Raw genomic sequence first — 23,745 nt, 5'->3', positions numbered from 1 at the left:
CGGCTGGGAGAGAGATCCCAGATAATAGTAGGTCCTGCTGTCTGTTAGCTGTCTGTTAGCTGTGTGTTAGCTGTCTGTTAGCTGTGTGTTAGCTGCCTGTTAGCTGTGTGTTAGCGGCTGGGAGAGAGATCCCAGATAGTAGTAGGTCCAGCTGTGTGTTAGCTGTCTGTTTGCTGTGTGTTAGCTGTGTGTTAGCTGTGTGTGTTAGCTTTGTGTTAGCTGTCTGTTTGCTGTCTGTTAGCTGTGTGTTAGCTGTCTCTTAGCTGTGTGTTAACTGTCTGTTAGCTGTGTGTTAGCTGTCTGTTAGCTGTGTGTTAGCTGCCTGTTAGCTGTGTGTTAGCGGCTGGGAGAGAGATCCCAGATAGTAGTAGGTCCAGCTGTGTGTTAGCTGTGTGTTAGCTGTCTGTTTGCTTTCTGTTAGCTGTGTGTTAGCTGTCTCTTAGCTGTGTGTTAACTGTCTGTTAGCTGTGTGTTAGCTGTCTGTTAGCTGTGTGTCAGCGGCTGGGAGAGAGATCCCAGATAATAGTAGGTCCTGCTGTCTGTTAGCTGTCTGTTAGCTGTGTGTTAGCTGTCTGTTAGCTGTGTGTTAGCTGCCTGTTAGCTGTGTGTTAGCGGCTGGGAGAGAGATCCCAGATAGTAGTAGGTCATGCTGTCTGTTAGCTGTGTGTTAGCTGTCTGTTAGCTGTCTGTTTACTGTGTGTTATCTGTGTGTTAGCTGTCTGTTAGCTGTCTGTTTGCTGTCTGTTAGCTGTGTGTTAGCTGTCTGTTAGCTGTCTGTCACCTGTGTGTTAGCTGCTTGGCGACAGATCCGAGATAGTAGTAGCCTAATCGACAGTCTCGAGTTTTCTTTGTTAGATGAAGACCATTACTTGTTTGTAATCATGCCCTTTAGACTGTAGAACAAAGCTGTTAGTAAATCAGGTTGACAATGAATCATAATTCCCATAGGAAGTCTTAATCTTCTTATTGTGTGTTTGCTTTGAGTTACCTACACCCACTGACTAGAGTCCTCACTCATCTGAAACTGTGTTTGATGTAGCTACACCCACTGACTAAAGTCCTCACTCATCTGAAACTGTGTTTGATGTAGCTAGTACCTACACCCACTGACTAAAGTCCTCACTCATCTGAAACTGTGTTTGATGTAGCTAGTATCTACACCCACTGACTAGAGTCCTCACTCATCTGAAACTGTGTTTGATGTAGCTAGTATCTACACCCACTGACTAGAGTCCTCACTCATCTGAAACTGTGTTTGATGTGGCTAGTATCTACACCCACTGACTAAAGTCCTCACTCATCTGAAACTGTGTTTGATGTAGCTACACCCACTGACTAGAGTCCTCACTCATCTGAAACTGTGTTTGATGTAGCTAGTATCTACACCCACTGACTAGAGTCCTCACTCATCTGAAACTTTGTTTGATGTGGCTAGTATCTACACCCACTGGCTAAAGTCCTCACTCATCTGAAACTGTGTTTGATGTGGCTAGTATCTACACCCACTGACTAAAGTCCTCACTCATCTGAAACTGTGTTTGATGTAGCTACACCCACTGACTAGAGTCCTCACTCATCTGAAACTGTGTTTGATGTAGCTAGTATCTACACCCACTGACTAGAGTCCTCACTCATCTGAAACTGTGTTTGATGTGGCTAGTATCTACACCCCACGTTCTCACTCCTCATCTGAAACTGTGTTTGATATAGCTAGTATCTACACCCACTGACTAGAGTCCTCACTCATCTGAAACTGTGTTTGATGTGGCTAGTATCTACACCCCACGTTCTCACTCCTCATCTGAAACTGTGTTTGATGTAGCTAGTATCTACACCCACCGTTCACTCCTTATCTGAAACTGTGTTTGATGTGGCTAGTATCTACACCCACCGTTCTCACTCCTTATCTGAAACTGTGTTTGATGTAGCTAGTATCTACACCCACTGACTAGAGTCCTCACTCATCTGAAACTGTGTTTGATGTGGCTAGTATCTACACCCACCGTTCACTCCTTATCTGAAACTGTGTTTGATGTGGCTAGTATCTACACCCACCGTTCACTCCTTATCTGAAACTGTGTTTGATGTGGCTAGTATCTACACCCACCGTTCACTCCTTATCTGAAACTGTGTTTGATGTGGCTAGTATCTACACCCACCGTTCACTCCTTATCTGAAACTGTGTTTGATGTGGCTAGTATCTACATCCACCGTTCACTCCTTATCTGAAACTGTGTTTGATGTGGCTAGTATCTACACCCACCGTTCACTCCTTATCTGAAACTGTGTTTGATGTGGCTAGTATCTACACCCACCGTTCACTCCTTATCTGAAACTGTGTTTGATGTGGCTAGTATCTACACCCACCGTTCACTCCTTATCTGAAACTGTGTTTGATGTGGCTAGTATCTACACCCACCGTTCACTCCTTATCTGAAACTGTGTTTGATGTAGCTAGTATCTACACCCACTGACTAGAGTCCTCACTCATCTGAAACTGTGTTTGATGTAGCTAGTATCTACACCCACTGACTAGAGTCCTCACTCATCTGAAACTGTGTTTGATGTAGCTAGTATCTACACCTATCCACTAAGTTTTCATTCCTCAACTAAAACCACTATTCCCTCTTGTCCGACCCCAGGGCAGCGACAGCGAGTACGAGGTGGATCAGAACCGGGACGGGCAACAGAAGACACACTCCTTCGTCAACCACTACATCAGTGACCCCACCTACTATAACTCCTGGCGCCGCCAGCAGAGGGGCGTCTCTCGCCCCCCGGCCTACGGATATACCCAGCCAGAGCCGCTGCACCCCCACCCCCTGGCTGAGCAGGACCCCATCCAGCCCACCACCAACACCACCCCGAGACACCCTCCACCCCTGCCCCCACTACCCCCCCTGCTGCCCCGGGCCCTCTCTCCATCCCCCCAGCCCCAGGGCCTCCAGGGGCTCCATAGCCAAGGGGGTCTCATCCAGGGTCTGGCACCCCAGGGTCAGGGCACACTATTCAGGCCAAAGGGCAGCCGGACTCCCACTCCCTCGCTGCTGTCCTGTTCTGTGTCTGAACCCCCCAGCCAGCACGGGACCCTCCTGTACAGCAGTAGGCCTCCAAGCAGCCTGGGCTGTTCCTCCACGCAGCAGCCTCCTACCGCGGGCTTCTCCTCTTTCGTTTGAACCACGTTTAACACACTGCTCCCAGTAGGAACATACATCCCAGAGGTCTCTTTTTATCCCTCATTCACACTATAGGGCTGACCCTGAGCCCTATTGGGCTGGCTAGCCCTCATTCACACTATAGGGCTGACCCTGAGCCCTATTGGGCTGGCTAGCCCTCATTCACACTATAGGGCTGACCCTGAGCCCTATTGGGCTGGCTAGCCCTCATTCACACTGTAGGGCTGACCCTGAGCCCTATTGGGCTGGCTAGCCCTCATTCACACTATAGGGCTGACCCTGAGCCCTATTGGGCTGGCTAGCCCTCATTCACACTGTAGGGCTGACCCTGAGCCCTATTGGGCTGGCTAGCCCTCATTCACACTGTAGGGCTGACCCTGAGCCCTATTGGGCTGGCTAGCCCTCATTCACACTATAGGGCTGACCCTGAGCCCTATTGGGCTGGCTAGCCCTCATTCACACTATAGGGCTGACCCTGAGCCCTACTGTGCTGGCTTGGATAGTTTCTTTTCACATGATCCTGTCCAGCATAGTTCCATCTACCATAGTGGATGTGTAACCTGGCCAGCGCCGTACAGCTCGCTTTGGCTCATAGTGAAAAGGGGATTATTTTGTTGTAGTTGGTTTTACTCGCGTTTACATTTTTTCTGCTTGTTTCTTAATGACAATGATTTTTAAAGGTGTTCTCTCGATATTATAGTAAATATTGCAGGCATCTTGGGTAGTATTTTCGCTCTCCCGTGCGTGTGTGTGTGTGTGTGTGTGTGTGTGTGTGTGTGTGTGTGTGTGTGTGTGTGTGTGTGTGTGTGTGTGTGTGTGTGTGTGTGTGTGTGTGTGTGTGTGTGTGTGTGTGTGTGTGTGTGTGTGTCTATGAGTGAGCGAGAGAAAGAGAGAGTGAGAGAAAGAGAGAGTGAGAGAGAGTTTAATTTCGAGGGGAAAAAAAGACAATCATTCAGAATGTTTATGATGCTTGGCACATTAATAATAGTATTTTACATGACAGCCACGACACGTGAACCAGGAGATGAGTATTTAAAGTGCAGCCTATATGAACAAGAGAACAGTACCACATCACAAAGGAGCAGTGGACTGTGTCTTACAGAGAATGACACACAAAACACAATGAAAGGGAAAAAGACTCAATGTGGGCTAGAAATATGAACCAAGGACGAACGTAAGAGACAACTGTAACATGACAAATGACATCTGGTTCCACGACACTCGATCAGCTACAACGGGTTCAACACCTTTGATGTTCTTCTCACTTAAACCCAAAACATTGTTGCTATTTTATATGGAACATATGTGATATGTATTTGTCTTCATTTTGTTGAACAGATATTTATTTCTTAATGGTATCTATCAATCACTTCTGTAATGTTAATGTTATCAATCTCATTAAAAAAGTATTGCATAATGTTATCGGTCTGCTTACAGGTACAGTACATTCCTCTGCAACTGCATAACGTTGAATGTGGTTTTTCAACACTTTACAATATGATTTCGGCTTAATTCCACGTATACATGCAGATAAATACCCACATTTGTTGTATTATAATATTCATTTGACCAAAGTATGATGGGACATTTCTAACGGGATGGAAACCATTGGAAGAAGGTACCTGATCACATTCAAGGTCCATAAGGACACTTATATCATCTGTTGTTGTTGTGGGCTGAAACTCACTGTACACATCATAACCACATGATCATGGTACTACTGCAACAATAAATTATTTTATTTTCTACAAATTGTTTCTTTGAATGCCTCAAATTGTAAGCCTTGAAATAGACACCCAGACCCTGTTGAATGCTCCTGCAGTTTATTCAGTTTCTACCTCAAGGGTCAGTCTCATAGGTCTGTAGCAGATATCAAGGCCCTCACTAAAGTTAAATAATCAGGGTCAGTCTCATAGGTCTGGAGCAGATATCAAGGCCCTCACTAAAGTTAAATAATCAGGGTCAGTCTCATAGGTCTGTAGCAGATATCAAGGCCCTCACTAAAGTTAAATAATCAGGGTCAGTCTCATAGGTCTGTAGCAGATATCAAGGCCCTCACTAAAGTTAAATAATCAGAGTCAGTCAAATAGGTCTGTAGCAGATATCAAGGCCCTCACTAAAGTTAAATAATCAGGGTCAGTCTCATAGGTCTGTAGCAGATATCAAGGCCCTCACTAAAGTTAACTAATCAGAGTCAGTCTCATAGGTCTGTAGCAGATATCAAGGCCCTCACTAAAGTTAAATAATCAGGGTCAGTCTCATAGGTCTGTAGCAGATATCAAGGCCCTCACTAAAGTTAACTAATCAGAGTCAGTCAAATAGGTCTGTAGCGGATATCAAGGCCCTCACTAAAGTTAAATAATCAGGGTCAGTCTCATAGGTCTGGAGCAGATATCAAGGCCCTCACTAAAGTTAAATAATCAGTAATATGTTGAAGTCTGAATAACATGACCTTGGCCATGTTTATGTACTGTAGCTAGGCAACGCTACTGAAAGAACCCCATCCTCCTTCACATAGAACACAACTCTGTCAGAGCCATAACGATGACTGACACTAGATGCTGATAGGCAGATAGCTGACCTGATTCTTCCCAGCCACATCAGAGACAGAGCAGAGACAGGACAGAGCCGAGATGAGATGAGACAGCGACAGAGAAGAGACAGAGAAGAGACAGAGAAGAGACAGAGACGAGACAGAACAGAGCAGAGACAGAACAGAACAGAAAAGAGGGTGACAGAACAGAAAAGAGACTGAGACAGAGACAGAACAGGGGAGAAGGGGGATGACAGGGGAAAAGGGGGGATGACAGGGGAGAAGGGGGGATGACAGGGAAAAAGGGGGGATGACAGGGGAAAAGGGAGGATGACAGGAGAAAAGGGGGGATGACAGGGGAGAAGGGGGATGACGGGAGAAGGGGGGATGACAGGGGAGAAGGGGGATGACAGGGAGAAGGGAGGATGACAGGGGAGAAGGGAGGATGACAGGGCAGAATGGGGGATGACAGGGAAAAGGGGATGATAGGGGAGAAGGGGAGATGACAGGGGAGGGTGGGATAGTACGCCTGGAGATAATCCCTTTATTTCTAACCGGAAAATATGTATCCTTAGTAGAGGGGAAGGAGAGAGACGAGAGACAACAAAAAGAGAGAGGGGTTGAGAGAGAGAGAGAGAGGTGGGTACAACGAAATGAGAGGCCCGGTCTACAATCCACAGGAAGCTCCAGAAAGCTTATATTTTGCAGAAGCCCTCCTCTGACGGCAGTAATTGGACAGAAAGACAGATCCTTGGCAAATCGTTAATGCATCCACAAACCCAAACAGAGCACTGCAGTTGTCTAGAGATTCTCATTAAGATCCAACTCACAGGGCCAGGAGCCGGATGGAGTGAGGGAGGGAGGGAGAGAGAGACAGAGAGAGAGAGAGAGACAGAGAGAGAGAAAGAAGGGAAGAGAAAGAGACGAAGTAAGGGAAAGAGAGGGAGAAAGAGAGAGGGAGAAAGAGAAAGAGAGCGAGAGAGAAAGAGAGAAAACACTGGGAACTCAGCCAACAAGAAAAGGAAATGGCTATAAAATATGACTGATGGACATTGGCTGTTTAAATACAGTCCTTCATGCTGTTCATTTCATCACAGAAAGTACACGAGGGAGGAGAAAGAGAGAGGGGGATAAGGGGGGAGTTTACAGGAAAGGGCTTGTCAACATGAAGTTCATCACACATCTTTTAGAACAATTGAATTGTCCGAAAAAGTATTTTCTTAAATGATACTATGGATAGAGATGATGAATGAGTTCACTGACTTCTTGCCTAGTGACTTGAACATGAGTGTTTTCTAGTGTCATCATCTATCACTCAACAGCAGCCCTGCCAGTCAGAGTAACAGAGGGGGCTGATTCTGAATAACTATATAGGCTAATGGCCATATCATCACAGACATTGTTAGGCCAGGTATGGGATGGTTATTCTAACCTGGATTGTTAGGCCAGGTGTAGGATGGTTATTCTAACCTGGATTGTTAGGCCAGGTGTGGGATGGTTACTCTAACCTGGATTGTTAGGCCAGGTGTAGGATGGTTACTCTAACCTGGATTGTTAGGCCAGGTGTAGGATGGTTATTCTAACCTGGATTGTTAGGCCAGGTGTGGGGTACTTACTCTAACCTGGATCGTTAGGCCAAAACACAACGCGCAGAACGAACGGCCGAAGGAATGAACTGCAGAAGACCTTAAGATGGATCTTGGGATGGGTACGCTCCCTAAAACTGTCAGGACCATGTGGTTCTGATTAAGGTTGAATATTTTCCATCAAATCTACCAATTCTGCAAGAAAATTGCAAGCTTCTCCCGAGCATCCTGGGTATTCCTGTTCAACCTGAGTCTGACGTAATTACACCTCATTTAGTTGATGTAGTCTAGTTTTAAAAGTAGGCCTATGAAACACTGTTAGCTGAGCGGTAAAATATGGTGTGGTTATTATTACAGCCTAGTGAAAATGTTTTAGTCTACCTTCGACTGAAAGATGTTAGCCAGCTTGTTAAGTCCTTTTCTCTCCCCTTGTACCTGGCTGTCAGGGGGATTTGGAAAGGTTGTGGCTGTTTTTATATTATGATAACCCACTTACTGTGGCATATCCGATGCAGTGTTTAATAAACAGATTAACAATAGCAGCAAAAGCATAGATTCAGCACCATGGATAGAGCCGCGGTTGATCACTCCCCCGCAAATCTGACTAGTCAAGCCTGGAATCTCTTGCATGAGACTAGCCGGATTTGAAAAAGTCGCTTTTTGATTAAAATAAAGTTCTGATGTCCGCCATTTTTCCTCTTAAGACATGTCACCCACTTTGAAGCTAAAACAAAGTAAAGTCAAAGGCCTGCAGATGAGACAGAGATCCCAAATAGTTTTTTTGTAAAAATGATTTCGACAAAAGGCGTCCGCATGCTTCCCAACCCGAAACAGTTGGGAAGAGTTTGTGTAAATATTATGATGACATTTTGTGAGGTTTTTGTTTGTTTTGGACTTCAGTGAGTTTTTTTTTCGGCTGTTCGGGCAAACAACATTTTTTTCTGGAGGCAAGCTGAAGTTCGGAGCCGAAGTCTAAGCCCCTTCGTTGGTGATTGGTCAACAGTAGCGATTCTTTAATAACGAGAGATGACTCGTTTTCATGCATTTTTTCTTTGAGAAATACTGCACCAAACATCTTAGTTAGATGTAAGAATTTGTTCTTAACTGACTTGCTTACTTAAATAAAGGTTAAATTAAATTTAAAAATATATATAAAAAAATTACGAGACTAAAATCTCCCCTGCTAAAATGAATTCGAAATTTCTTGAGTTGTCTTAGATTCATTCGGACTATTTTGAGGAAATGTACGGCATCTCAAAATGGAGAAACAGTACTATTGCCACCTTTTTCTAATTTTTCAAGCAAAGGTATTTTAAGACAGAATGCGAGCACGCTCGTTCGGTTTCGGCTAGCCGAGTTAGACTAGGCGCCAGCCGAACTGCAGAATGCTGACGCCTTAAGCCGTCCAGCCTCACACACACCAGGAACCTTCCTCTTAAACTGTGCATCCTATACGTAAAGGCTGTTATCACCCCCTTGAGAGGAGCCCTTTTCCATAGGCTAAAACATGTTACCTCTCACGCCCCTGAGTCGAACCAAACGCAACGCTCGGTCCCTCTGGGTGACCCTATCCCAATGAATCTGCTATCATGATGAATCTGTTGATAGACTGCATTCCCCCCAGCATACTTCCACCCACCTCAACAACGCATGTGGGTCATGCCCCTTTGTTCTATAAATCCTGCACCTAATGGAAATCATCTTGTAAGTCATGTGACTATAGGCCTACCTTTCCCCTCCCTTGGCAGTAAGTCATGTGACTATAGGCCTACCTTTCCCCTCCCTTGGCAGTAAGTCATGTGACTATAGGCCTACCTTTCCCCTCCCTTGGCAGTAAGTCATGTGACTATAGGCCTACCTTTCCCCTCCCTTGGCAGTAAGTCATGTGACTATAAGCCTACCTTTCCCCTCCCTTGGCAGTAAGTCATGTGACTATAAGCCTACCTTACCCCTCCCTTGGCAGTAAGTCATGTGACTATAAGCCTACCTCACCCCTCCCTTGGCAGTAAGTCATGTGACTATAGGCCTACCTTTCCCCTCCCTGGGCCGTAAGTCATGTGACTATAGGCCTACCTTTCCCCTCCCTGGGCAGTAAGTCATGTGATTATAGGCCTACCTTTCCCCTCCCTTGGCAGTAAGTCATGTGACTATAGGACTACCTTTCCCTCCCTGGGCAGTAAGTCATGTGACTATAGGCCTACCTTTCCCCTCCCTGGGCAGTAAGTCATGTGACTATAGGTCTACCTTTCCCCTCCCTTGGCAGTAAGTCATGTGACTATAGGCCTACCTTTCCCCTCCCTTGGCAGTAAGTCATGTGACTATAGGCCTACCTTTCCCCTCCCTTGGCAGTAAGTCATGTGACTATAGGACTACCTTTCCCTCCCTGGGCAGTAAGTCATGTGACTATAGGCCTACCTTTCCCCTCCCTGGGCAGTAAGTCATGTGACTATAGGTCTACCTTTCCCCTCCCTTGGCAGTAAGTCATGTGACTATAGGCCTACCTTTCCCCTCCCTGGGCAGTAAGTCATGTGACTATAGGCCTACCTTTCCCCTCCCTTGGCAGTAAGTCATGTGACTATAAGCCTACCTTTCCCCTCCCTTGGCAGTAAGTCATGTGACTATAAGCCTACCTTACCCCTCCCTTGGCAGTAAGTCATGTGACTATAATCCTACCTCACCCCTCCCTTGGCAGTAAGTCATGTGACTATAGGCCTACTTTTCCCCTCCCTTTGGCTGTGTGAGATATGGTACCCGTTGTCACACAAACACGAATTTGAATGTGACAATCATTCATTGCCCATCTCCGTTTGGAAAACATGCGGGTGCCCACCCAGAGCCTTTTGTCGGTCTCAGTAAAGTGAGAGTAGCCTAATTCTAGAATAGCCCTCTATCGCTTTAAGACGCCATGTGGGAGGGGCGTGGTCAGACTCACCAAAGGAGTGGAACGCGCAGAACGTTGCACCGGTGTACAGCAACGCCTGACAGAAGCACAGAGGATGCATCATAGCTGCTATTTTACTCTGGAAACCAACTTCACTATCTTATTTTGGTGTTGTTTTTTTTTCAAAAGAAAAATAATAGAATTGGGAGTTTGGAAGAGTCGATAGGATATATATTCTCCACATTTTGCCTGGTCCCGTTGTTGAGCGGATCCTAGCTACTACAAGACAAGCCAACGTTGCTGTGTGATGAACGCGCCCTTGTCTTGAACCTGGGGGCCCGATGAAACTGTCACGCGGATCAAAGCCTTGTGAATGGGATGCTTTTCACGGTGAGTTCCGCGTGGCCTATGCATGCGCTTTAAATTAGATTCATTTAAAAAATATAACTTAATTGTAGATATTTTATTCCGTTTTGATCATAGTGCATGCAGCTTACAAACAGACAGAAGCGCAGATAGGGGGGGACCACGGGGGGTGAATATTGGGAGGGGAGACGCTTTTGTAATCATCAACCAGGCTACTTATTGTCCCCTCGTCAGTGATCCTCGGCGGTGTTGAAACGGGGCTTAACTAGGGTCATTTCATGATTCTCTTTTTAACAGTTTAATTGGAGTAGTTATCCCCTTTCTGTCGAGTGTAGATTATTCCTCACATTACAAAGAACAGCCAATTGCAACATGCAGTGTTTTTGGGCGCTGCCGGGTGCCTGTTTATTGAATGCAACGATGTTGCAAAAATGACGGTAGTCAGTAGAAATGTGTTACTTTGTTACTTTGTTGCCTTTTCTGTGTCTGGGTTCATGATCATTTTCTTTGCGTCTTTAAATCAATAGAATAAGACGGTGTTTTAGGTTTTCTGTTAGAATGCTGCTTTCAGTGGACTATTTCTTAACTTTATATTCGACTGATTTATTTAGAAGTTGTGTAGCTTCGAGGAATTCAAGGAAATGTGGTGCGGCTCACTTTTTATAATGTTAAAAAGAAAAGCATCGGTTGTATTGAAGGCAGTGGGGCTGTAGCTCCTGTATAGGTTGACTAGGGGAGCATGATGGTGACTCCGGTGATATCTTTTCTCATGTACTCCATCATACCACGTCCACGAACAACGTCCTCTTTAATAGCCTAACTACCAATTGGTTGCACCAGAGCACTTTCTTAAAGAACATGCATTTGACAGAATGGGAGAAAAATGCATTTTTGCCAACTCACTCTGCAGCGTTGGGAGAAGTGAGTTTGGATCTCAGGCCAGAGAATTGTTCAATCATTAACCAGCAGACATTAGATAAAGTGGAACTGCTGGTGACAGAATGGACAAACTGACCCTGTTAAGTCCAAAACTGCGCACACACACACACACACACACACACACTTCCTAGCAGACATTTCACCTACTGTTTATCCTCTCGTCGTGCGTGTGCTCTGGTACACAGGTCAATGTGCATCCCATTCTCCCAAACCATTACCCTCCCAGCCAGAGAGACTGTTGACATGGCAACCAGATCTGTGTCACTGGGCACGGCTGTCAGGGTCATGACATCAGATCAGCTCATTGGCTGGGAGTCCTTTACTGTCTGTGTTCCAAATGGCACCATAGTCACTATACGGTGCACTACTTCTGACACGGGCCCATAGGGAGCCATTTGGGACGCAGGTTCTCTGGTCCTCCTGTCATAATGGACCATGGGGGGGGGGGTTATTGGGGCTAAACGTTTATAAAAAAATGTGCAACGGAAAATTCAACCAAACCAATCGTTTCTCATTGGACAAATGTAGGTAGTTGCCTCCCGAGTTTCACTCAGGTTTCTAACGTTTTGTTGAGTCTAGAATATTGGCGGATAAATCAAACGTTTCAATTGTCATTAAATGAATGGATCTTTTCATTTGTCTGTGTTCCTGTGTGGTAGCTGTGAACCACTGTGTTCTGTCTTTACCATGTACTGTGTTGTGGGGGGAAGGCCATGCATCCTGCTTTAAACTGAACTCTGTCATAGAACGTGTGTGTGTGTGTGTGTTTTGTGTGTGTGTGTATGGGGGTTTGACATTCCAGGAAATTCCAATATAAACTGTTATTTTCTCCTAGGAATGTCTGCGGACCGCGACACTTAGCTGAGTGATACTGAGTATGTGGTGAAGGGTTGTACCCTGTAGTCTGGTTGACTGATGTTGTGTTGCCAGTTCAACACTTAGCTGAGTGATACTGAGTATGTGGTGAAGGGTTGTACCCTGTAGTCTGGTTGACTGATGTTGTGTTGCCAGTTCAACACTTAGCTGAGTGATACTGAGTATGTGGTGAAGGGTTGTACCCTGTAGTCTGTTTGACTATAGTCTGTATCCCAGCTGACACCCTGTCCTCTATAGTCTGTATCTCAGCTGACACCCTGTCCCCTATAGTCTGTATCCCAGCTGACACCCTGTCCCCTATAGTCTGTATCCCAGCTGACACCCTGTCCTCTATAGTCTGTATCTCAGCTGACACCCTGTCCTCTATAGTCTGTATTCCAGCTGACACCCTGTCCCCTATAGTCTGTATCCCAGCTGACACCCTGTCCCCTATAGTCTGTATCCCAGCTGACACCCTGTCCTCTATAGTCTGTATCTCAGCTGACATCCTGTCCCCTATAGTCTGTATCCCAGCTGACACCCTGTCCTCTATAGTCTGTATCCCAGCTGACACCCTGTCCTCTATAGTCTGTATCCCAGCTGACACCCTGTCCCCTATAGTCTGTATCCCAGCTGACACCCTGTCCTCTATAGTCTGTATCCCAGCTGACACCCTGTCCCCTATAGTCTGTTTCCCAGCTGACACCCTGTCCCCTATAGTCTGTATCCCAGCTGACACCCTGTCCTCTATAGTCTGTATCCCAGCTGACACCCTGTCCTCTATAGTCTGTATCCCAGCTGACACCCTGTCCTCTATAGTCTGTATCCCAGCTGACACCCTGTCCCCTATAGTCTGTATCCCAGCTGACACCCTGTCCCCTATAGTGCTCTACATAAGATCCTGCTAGGGAATAGCGTGTTTAGGATGCAGACATCATTTGACCGTATTGTCCTCTCTGGCTTTTGGCAAACAGTTCTAAAGCTCTCTAACTAAGTAACTAAGTAGGTCCATGATTTGTGTAGAGGAGCGAACCTCTGAGCTGTGGTTGGTTGGTTCACTGCCACACAGCAGACGGGATGGAACCCCTGTTATGTTGCCTCTACATCTACATTCCACGGGGGTTTGGTGAGTCTCAAATGTCACTGTGAATACTGTGTTTGTTCCTGGGACTCTTTTGTTTCAGGCCTGATAATAATTGTGTGTGTGTGTGTGTGTGTGTGTGTGTTTGTGCATACTAGCGTGATAGTAGAGTTTGTTCACAAGCCAGAGGAAATGTTTATTCAGTAACCCCCTGCTATCTGGGGTCCTAAGGACGTCCGACTCATTATACATTATACAGTCCTCTGCACTCTCTGGTCGTTATACAGTCCTCTACACTCTCTCGTCGTTATACAGTCCTCTACACTCTCTCGTCGTTATACAGTCCTCTACACTCTCTCGTCGTCATACAGTCCTCTACACTCTCTCCTCGTCATACAGTCCTCTGCACTCTCTGGTCGTCATACAGTCCTCTACGCTCTCTGGTCGTCATACAGTCCTCTACACTCTCTCGTCGTCATACAGTCCTCTACACTCTCTCGTCGTCATACAGTCCTCTACACTCTCTCGTCGTCATACAGTCCTCTACACTCTCTCGTCGTCATACAGTCCTCTACACTCTCTCGTCGTTATACAGTCCTCTACACTCTCTCGTCGTTATACACTCCTCTACACTCTCTCCTCGTCATACAGTCCTCTGCACTCTCTCGTCGTCATACAGTCCTCTACGCTCTCTCGTCGTTATACAGTCCTCTGCGCTCTCTCGTCGTTATACAGTCCTCTACGCTCTCTCGTCGTTATACAGTCCTCTACGCTCTCTGGTCGTCATACAGTCCTCTACACTCTCTGGTCGTCATACAGTCCTCTACGCTCTCTCGTCGTCATACAGTCCTCTACGCTCTCTGGTCGTTATACAGTCCTCTACGCTCTCTGGTCGTCATACAGTCCTCTGCACTCTCTGGTCGTTATACAGTCCTCTGCACTCTCTGGTCGTTATACAGTCCTCTACACTCTCTCGTCGTCATACAGTCCTCTGCTCCCTCTCGTCGTTATACAGTCCTCTGCACTCTCTCGTCGTTATACAGTCCTCTGCACTCTCTCGTCGTTATACAGTCCTCTGCACTCTCTCGTCGTCATACAGTCCTCTGCACCCTCTCGTCGTCATACAGTCCTCTGCACCCTCTCGTCGTCATACAGTCCTCTGCACTCTCTCGTCGTCATACAGTCCTCTGCACTCTCTCGTCGTTATACAGTCCTCTGCACTCTCTCGTCGTCATACAGTCCTCTGCACTCTCTCGTCGTCATACAGTCCTCTGCACTCTCTCGTCGTCATACAGTCCTCTGCACTCTCTCGTCGTCATACAGTCCTCTGCACTCTCTCGTCGTCATACAGTCCTCTGCACTCTCTCGTCGTCATACAGTCCTCTGCACTCTCTCGTCGTCATACAGTCCTCTGCACTCTCTCGTCGTCATACAGTCCTCTGCACTCTCTCGTCGTCATACAGTCCTCTGCACTCTCTCGTCGTCATACAGTCCTCTGCACTCTCTCGTCGTCATACAGTCCTCTGCACTCTCTCGTCGTCATACAGTCCTCTGCACTCTCTCGTCGTCATACAGTCCTCTGCACTCTCTCGTCGTCATACAGTCCTCTGCACTCTCTCGTCGTCATACAGTCCTCTGCACTCTCTCGTCGTCATACAGTCCTCTGCACTCTCTCGTCGTCATACAGTCCTCTGCACTCTCTGGTCGTCATACAGTCCTCTGCACTCTCTCGTCGTCATACAGTCCTCTGCACTCTCTGGTCGTCATACAGTCCTCTGCACTCTCTCGTCGTCATACAGTCCTCTGCACTCTCTCGTCGTCATACAGTCCTCTGCACTCTCTGGTCGTCATACAGTCCTCTGCACTCTCTCGTCGTCATACAGTCGTCTGCACTCTCTCGTCGTTATACAGTCCTCTGCACTCTCTCGTCGTCATACAGTCCTCTGCACTTTTTCGTCGTCATACAGTCCTCTGCACTCTCTCGTCGTTATACAGTCCTCTGCACTCTCTCGTCGTCATACAGTCCTCTTGATGTGTGTGTGTGTCTGAGTTAATTTCTGTTGAGATGGGAGAGTCCTACTCCCCCTGCCCTTCCTGTGGGCTCAGACCTTTATACACACACACACACACACACACACACACACACACACACACACACACACACACACACACACACACACACACACACACACACACACACACACACACACACACACACACACACACACTCCCCTGTACCGCCACAGTGTGTGTCACCAGTAATTGCCATGTAGAGCTAACTGATGTCAGTTAACTTATCTTTCTAGTGTAATTAGGAACATTCCTTTAGCGCTGTGCAGAACACAGTTCAACAGCCATGGATGTGTGTCTCAGATGGTCACCAATTAGTTCAACCAATGAGGTCAAGTCTTTGGTCCAGCTGGTGAACTGGAAGGACAAGCCTTGTGGTTTAGGAACTGAGGACAGCAGTCATTTTAAGGAGGAAAACTTAACCATCCCCCATATCTTACCTCTGATAAAACCTCCAAGTGTATAATTTTAGATGGCTGAGAATTAGAATGCATTTGAATATTCCTTGAATGTTCCTGAGTTCCTCTCTGTTCTAATCTCCTTCACCCTCACTGTGCCCCCTCTCTTTAGGCTGTGTAGTAAGTCTTCTAGATGCCATGGAGGGAGGTGCCCCCTCTCTTTAGGCTGTGTAGTAAGTCTTCTAAATGCCATGGAGGGAGGTGCCCCCTCTCTTTAGGCTGTGTAGTAAGTCTTCTAGATGCCATGGAGGGAGGTGCCCCCTCTCTTTAGGCTGTGTAGTAAGTCTTCTAAATGCCATGGAGGGAGGTGCCCCCTCTCTTTAGGCTGTGTAGTAAGTCTTCTAGATGCCATGGAGGGAGGTGCCCCCTCTCTTTAGGCTGTGTAGTAAGTCTTCTAGATGCCATGGAGGGAGGTGCCCCCTCTCTTTAGGCTGTGTAGTAAGTCTTCTAGATGCCATGGAGGGAGGTGCCCCCTCTCTTTAGGCTGTGTAGTAAGTATTCTAGATGCCATGGAGGGAGGTGCCCCCTCTCTTTAGGCTGTGTAGTAAGTATTCTAGATGCCATGGAGGGAGGTGCCCCCTCTCTTTAGGCTGTGTAGTAAGTCTTCTAGATGTCATGGAGGGAGGTGTCCCCTCTCTTTAGGCTGTGTAGTAAGTCTTCTAGATGCCATGGAGGGAGGTGTCCCCTCTCTTTAGGCTGTGTAGTAAGTCTTCTAGATGTCATGGAGGGAGGTGCCCCCTCTCTTTAGGCTGTGTAGTAAGTCTTCTAAATGTCAGTCCTCTGCACTCTCTCCTCGTCATACAGTCCCTCTGACCTGTTTACTTCTAGATGCCATGGAGGGAGGTGGCCCCTCTGATGGCCTGTTTACTTCTAGATGCCATGGAGGGAGGTGGCCCCTCTGATGGCCTGTTTACTTCTAGATGCCATGGAGGGAGGTGGCCCCTCTGAAGGCCTGTTTACTTCTAGATGTCATGGAGGGAGGTGGCCCCTCTGAAGGCCTGTTTACTTCTAGATGCCACGCTCACTGCCATTACATCACTCTGTGCAACGCTTGCAAAGGGAGGGTATATTACTGGAAAATGTCAACGTTTACCCGTAAACTACCAGCATTTTGGTAACGTTCAAGGATTTTATGTAATTTTTTCACAAGACATCTAGTGTCTCTTTTGGGTCCTTTAGATTTGTACAGATGTGTGTAATTATCTCTGGCCTTCTGTGTGGCCTTATCGCATATCACATATTCAAAGATAGAAGATTTAAAAATATGAATAGCTCGACAAATCTGTAAATCATTATCCTGAATACCAACCAACTTAGTGAATATCATTGGTATTTAATGAAATATCCTTTTTGTTTTCTGTAAACACGTTTATTTATCCTACTATATCACTGTCTTTGTTGTAAATGTGTTGGTCGCCAAACTGGTGCCAGTTGTGAAAGAAGTGAATAGTTAGTTGCAGAGTTAATTAAATATAACACCTGTGTGTGTGTGTGTGTGTGTACAGTGGCAAGAACAAGTATGAACCCTCTGGAATTACCAGGATTTCTGCATTAATTGGTCATCAGATCTGATCTTCATCTGTCACAACAACAGACAAACACAGTCTGCTTAAACTAATAACACACTAATTATTATTTGTCTTGTCTATATTGAATACATCATTTAAACATTCACAGTGTAGGTTGGAAAAGTATGTGAACCTCTAGGCTAATGACTTCTCCATAAGCTAATTGGAGTCAGGAGTCAGCTAACATGGAGTCCAGTCAATGAGATTGGAGATGATTGTTAGAGCTGCCCTGCCCTATTAAAATACACTCTCAAAATGTTTGTTTGCTATTCACTAGTAGGTTGGCACATTTTGGGGAATATTCAGAGGTGGAAACTTTCTGTGGGAATTAATGGAAATATATGTAAAATAATATTTATACCATTTAAATGTATATGTTTTTTTGCATTGGATATATTTACCTTACCATATATGGAGACAAAACAAACCGTTTACCTTATCATAAGTAGACATAATTGCAAATGATTAAATACTTAAATACATCTATAAAATGGTCTAAAATCTAAAGCTTTGGTTGTCTTCCTCTCAGGCTTCCATGTCTTCTCCCTGGACCTCCTCAATGTCCACCTCTTGACCATGAGGCCTCATCTTCACTGTCACTTTCCAACCTTGTTGAGGATGGCTTGTTGTCAGGCTCAAAAAGCCTCAAATTTGCACGGATGGCCACCAATTTTTCAACCCTTGTATTGGTCAGACTGTTGCGTGCTTTGGTGTGCGTGTGTGTGCCCAAAACAAGGACCAGCTGAGCTCTGAGGCGGCTGATGTTGGTGGGATTTGGAGAATGATGTAGTCAACAGGAAAGAGCCTCAGATCCACAAAGTCCCTTCCACCAGGTGGCTGATGAGATATGTTGGCACGACTGCCATATTGCATCTCCATCCCAAAGCCCTTGCTTGGAAGTGTACTTCGCCAGACTGCCAGAACCTTGCCGTCATCCAGGCCAAGGTGGCGAGACACGGTAGTGATGATGCTATAGGCCCTGTTAACCTCTGCACCAGACAGGAAGCTCTTGCCAGCTTCCTTGGGGTCCAACATGTAAGCTGCGGCATGTATGGCCTTCAGGCAGAAGTCTTCACGCTTTTTGATGTATTTCAGATCTGCAGTTTCCTCTGCTTGGAGCAACAGTGAAGTGGGCAGGGCAGTACGGATTTCTTCTCTTACATATGCAAGCAGAGTCTGAACATCAGACAGGATGGCATTGTCTCCCTCAATCAGTGCAATGGCTACTGCTATAGGTTTCAGGAGTTTCAGGCTGCTTACCTCTTTCTCCCAAAATACATCATCCAGGAGGATCCTCTTGATGGGGCTGTCCATATCGGCAGACTGTGATATGGCCATTTCTTGGAGAGACTCCTTCCCCTCCAGGAGACTGTCCAACATGATGACAACACCACCCCAACGGGTGTTGTTGGGCAGCTTCAATGTGGTGCTCTTATTCTTCTCACTTTGCTTGGTGAGGTAGATTGCTGCTATAACTTCATGACCCTTCACATACCTAACTGTTTCCTTGGCTCTCTTGTACAGTGTATCCATTGTTTTTCAGTGTCATGATTTCCTTGAGGAGCAGATTCAATGCATGAGCAGCACAGCCAATGGGTGTGATGTGAGGGTAGGACTCCTCCACTTTTGACCAAGCAGCCTTCATGTTCACAGCATTGTCGGTCACCAGTGCAAACTCCTTCTGTAGTCCAAGGTCATTGATGACTGCCTTCAGCTCATCTGCAATGTAGAGATCGGTGTGTCTGTGCTCTTGTAGAATACTGTTTGAGGGATGGAGATGATGTAGTTGATGATTCCTTGCCCACGAACGTTCGACCACCTATCAGAGACGATTGCAATAGTCGGCTTTCTCAATGATATGCTTGACCTTCACTTGAACTCTGTTGAACTCTGCATCCAGCAAATTAGTAGATAAAGCATGTCTGGTTGGAGGGGTGTATGCTGGGCGAAGAACATTCAGAAATCTCTTCCAATACACATTGCCTGTGAGCATCAGAGGTAAACCAGTTGCATACACAGCTCGAGCAACACATTCATAATTTCTCTGACTACGTTCTTCCAATGAGTCAAAAATACTTCTGATTCCAGGTGGACCATAAGGTGTCTGATTCATCATTTTCACCTCGAATAGAAGTAAGAGGGACTTTTGTCAGAGGTTGTGAGCGCTGAGGGAACTTTATGCACTTGGCCAGAGGATTCTGCATCTTTGATGCATCTTTGATTCTTCACATATGATTTGGCACAGTATTTGCAGATGTACACAGCTTTTCCTTCTACATTAGCTGCAGTGAAATGTCTCCACACATCAGATAGTGCCCGTGGCATTTTCCTGTAAAGATTAGAAAACAATGAGTAAAAAACCCCACATACAACTACACGTACAGATAAATAGTTAAGCAGTTAGATTAAACAACTCCTTTGTAAGATAAATGTTTTAAAAATTAAACATGTATGGAAACAGGTGAATTAACACTCCTCAGTTAGCAGGCTCAAAGCAAGCTAAAACCCACATGGTAGGTAGCAAAAATGAAATAGCAGAAATTGTTAACAAGTTAGAAATGATTTAAAAACACTTCGTTGTAGGCTACTATTTACTAGGTAACAAAAAAACATGAATGTCAGATAAAATATATTCACCCCAACCCAGTATTGTAATCAAAACTTACCAGAAAGCATATAGTTGTTGGGTCAGACAGTGTAGTAGTGTGGGCTCAATAGCATCTCATTAGTATGCAAGATCTTGAGAATCAGCTGCGCACGTGATGGAAGAGTGCACGGCGCGCGTGATGGAAGAGTGCACGGCGCGCGTGATGGAAGAGTGCACGGCGCGCGTGATGGAAGAGTGCACGGCGCGCGTGATGGAAGAGTGCACGGCGCGCGTGTTGGAAGAGTGCACGGCGCGCGTGTTGGAAGAGTGCACGGCGCGCGTGTTGGAAGAGTGCACGGCGCGCGTGTTGGAAGAGTGCACGGCGCGCGTGTTGGAAGAGTGCACGGCGCGCGTGTTGGAAGAGTGCACGGCGCGCGTGTTGGAAGAGTGCACGGCGCGCGTGTTGGAAGAGTGCACGGCGCGCGTGTTGGAAGAGTGCACGGCGCGCGTGTTGGAAGAGTGCACGGCGCATGCAGAGGGTTGCAATTCCATTGAATTGGGGATAGTTGAACCAAAATATGCCACAAGACCTAGAATTGCCTTGTGTGTATCCCACAATAAAAGGCTCACTGTTATAAGCTAACTTTTCTTTGTTGAATTTAAGCAAAATACCCCAAATTCCAGGGCTTAACTTCCCAGGGCTTAACTTCCCAGGGCTTAACTTCCCAGGGCTTAACTTCCCAGGGCTTAACTTCCCAGGGCTTAACTTCCCAGGGAAATTGACCGGAAAGTTTCCGACCCGTTGCAACCCTATTCACTAGAAGCATTGCCTGATGTGACCCATGCCCCGAACAAAAGAGATCTCAGAAGACCTAAGATTAAGAATTGTTGACTTGCATAAAGCTGGAAAGGGTTACAAAAGTATCTCTAAAAGCCTTGATATTCATCAGTCCACAGTAAAACAAATTGTCTATAAATGGAGAAAGTTCTGCACTGTTGCTACTCTCTCTAGGAGTGGCCGTCCTTCAAAGATGCCTGGAAGAGCACAGCGCAGAATGCTCACTGAGGTTAAGAACAATCCTATAGTGTCAACTAAAGACTTACAGAAATCTCTGGAACATGCTAACATCTCTGACGAGTCTACGATATGTAAAACACTTAACAAGAATGGTGTCCGTGTGAGAACACCACGGAAGCCACTGCTGTCCCTCTCTTCCTCCTCCCCTGACCCCGTCCCTCTCTTCCTCCTCCCCTGACCCCGTCCCTCTCTTTCTCCTCCCCTGACCCCGTCCCTCTCTTCCTCCCTCCCTGTTCCTCTCTTCCTCCCTCCCTGACCCTGTTCCTCTCTTCCTTCCTCCCTCCCTGACCCTGTTCCTCTCTTCCTTCCTCCCTCCCTGACCCTGTTCCTCTCTTCCTTCCTCCCTCCCTGACCCCGTTCCTCTCTTCCTTCCTCCCTCCCTCACCCCGTTCCTCTCTTCCTCCCTCCTTCACCCCGTTCCTCTCTTCCTCCCTCCCTCCCTGACCCCGTTCCTCTCTTCCTCCCTCCCTCCCTGACCCCGTTCCTCTCTTCCTCCCTCCCTCCCTGACCCCGTTCCTCCCTCCCTCCCTCCCTGACCCCGTTCCTCTCTTCCTCCCTCCCTCCCTGACCCCGTTCCTCTCTTCCTCCCTCCCTCCCTGACCCCGTTCCTCTCTTCCTCCCTCCCTCCCTGACCCCGTTCCTCTCTTCCTCCCTCCCTCCCTGACCCCGTTCCTCTCTTCCTCCCTCCCTGACCCCGTTCCTCTCTTCCTCCCTCCCTCCCTGACCCCGTTCCTCTGTAATTCTTTTCCTTCTTCCTGGTGATGTTTTGGAGGTTTAGTCACCTGCAGTTCTTGTCAGTGTTTAAACTTAAACAGCAGCTTAGTAACAGGACAGAGGTCACAGCACATGGAGTCTACGTCACAAATAGCACCCTATTACCCTGATTAGTGCACTACCTTTGACCTTACAATCAACACCTTTTGTAACAACAAGCCATAGTTGAACGCACTTTGTTTATCTTTCAAGCTTATCTTTTAAACCCATGCAGGATCGCCCATAGGGTGCACTAGGCCCCATAGGGCTCTGGTCAGAAGTAGTGGACTATATAGGGAACAGGCTGCTATTTGAAACTCAGCCATAAACTAGTAGAAACATGTTCCTAACTGTCTCTCTTGGATCTTGACTGAGAGGAGAGAGCAGCATTCCATAGAACACCCTGCCTCCCTCTGTTGTCCGTGTGGGAGGTGTGACACCAGCAATGCTGATGACCACACACACACACACACACACACACACACGTTAGGTGAGCGCTGATGGTTGGAGGTGATGGCAGCACTATGGTTTAACACTACGACCTTCGTTCACACCACAGGGTTGGTTCACACACTGCAGGGTTCACAACACACACCTCTGTGTGGGTGGAGGTGTGAGGAGAGACAGAGGAGTAACCAGCTCACACTGTGGTCTACATTTAGTCTGACTCTGGCCTATATACTCTGGACATCAGTCTAGCCAACAGAAAGGCCTGTTTTGTACGTCATGACAGTTTATCCTAGACAGACTTCTAAATATAGAACATCTATTTGGCCACCAATGATTCATCAAAAATGAGCATTTCTTGAAAGTGCAACATGCTCCATTTGAATGACGGACCCGACTGTAAGTCATTATTGTGCTGCTGTCTGCATGGTCCCACCCTGTTGGTCTGATGGAGAGATAATGGGCTGTTTCTCTCTGATGTGTTTGGGCTGTTTCTCTTCTAAATGGGACGTTCAGCTCCGGTAAGTGGCTGTGTAGCACAACCCAGAGGCATACATTAAGAGTTTGGCCAGGTTTGAGAACGGCTGCCATGGTAACGCCTTTATTCTCTAGATGTTGATGATGTTAGAACACTAGAGGGACAGTTCCCTATGAAATGAGTATCTGCTTTCACTGGACATCTTCATAGGTTTGAAAACCCTATCAGAAATAAACTGTGCAACTCGGAAGTGTGGACTCAGCAGCCTGCTAGGACTCTGGCCCAGCCTGCTAGGACTCTGGCCCAGCCCCAGCAGCCTGCTAGGACTCTGGCCCAGCCCCAGCAGCCAGCTAGGACTCTGGCCCAGCCCCAGCAGCCTGCTAGGACTCTGGCCCAGCCCCAGCAGCCAGCTAGGACTCTGGCCCAGCCCCAGCAGCCAGCTAGGACTCTGGCCCAGTCCCAGCAGCCAGCTAGGACTCTGGCCCAGCCCCAGCAGCCAGTTAGGACTCTGGCCCAGCCCCAGCAGCCAGCTAGGACTCTGGCCCAGCCCCAGCAGCCAGCTAGGACTCTGGCCCAGCCCCAGCAGCCAGTTAGGACTCTGGCCCAGCCCGAGCAGCCTGCTAGGACTCTGGCCCAGCCCCAGCAGCCTGCTAGGACTCTGGCCCAGCCCCAGCAGCCTGCTAGGACTCTGGCCCAGCCCCAGCAGCCTGCTAGGACTCTGGCCCAGCCTGCTAGTACTCTGGCCCAGCCTGCTAGGACTCTGGCCCAGCCCCAGCAGCCTGCTAGTACTCTGGCCCAGCCTGCTAGGACTCTGGCCCATTCCCAGCAGCCTGCTAGGACTCTGGCCCAGCCCCAGCAGCCTGCTAGGACTCTGGCCCAGCCTGCTAGT

The 23,745-nt window shown here is 47.2% G+C and overlaps 3 protein-coding genes across 4 annotated transcripts in view; all 3 read left to right on the top strand.

Annotated features, from left to right (window-relative positions):
• LOC139570861 (protein sidekick-2-like) overlaps window positions 1-4,923 on the top strand; it is a 71,457-nt gene extending 66,534 nt beyond the window's left edge. For both annotated transcript variants that reach the window (XM_071393160.1, XM_071393152.1), the window contains exon 30: window positions 2,643-4,923. In XM_071393160.1, the coding sequence (XP_071249261.1) occupies window positions 2,643-3,176 (534 nt within the window). In that variant the 3' untranslated portion in view covers window positions 3,177-4,923. The remainder of the gene's footprint in view (window positions 1-2,642) is intronic.
• Window positions 1-23,745, top strand: part of LOC139570881 (protein sidekick-2-like) — a 524,727-nt gene that overhangs the window by 268,051 nt on the left and 232,931 nt on the right. The gene's annotated exons all lie outside the window — the stretch shown is intronic.
• The window catches only part of LOC139570849 (cdc42 effector protein 4-like), a 34,775-nt gene continuing 21,247 nt past the window's right edge, over window positions 10,218-23,745 (top strand). The window contains exon 1 of the mRNA XM_071393132.1: window positions 10,218-10,566. The gene's annotated coding sequence lies outside the window, so the exon portion shown is untranslated. The remainder of the gene's footprint in view (window positions 10,567-23,745) is intronic.

Source organism: Salvelinus alpinus, chromosome 1 (assembly GCF_045679555.1).
Source record: "Salvelinus alpinus chromosome 1, SLU_Salpinus.1, whole genome shotgun sequence".
Classification (NCBI taxonomy): Eukaryota; Metazoa; Chordata; class Actinopteri; order Salmoniformes; family Salmonidae; genus Salvelinus; species Salvelinus alpinus.
This window is presented reverse-complemented; position numbering and strand designations above follow the sequence as displayed.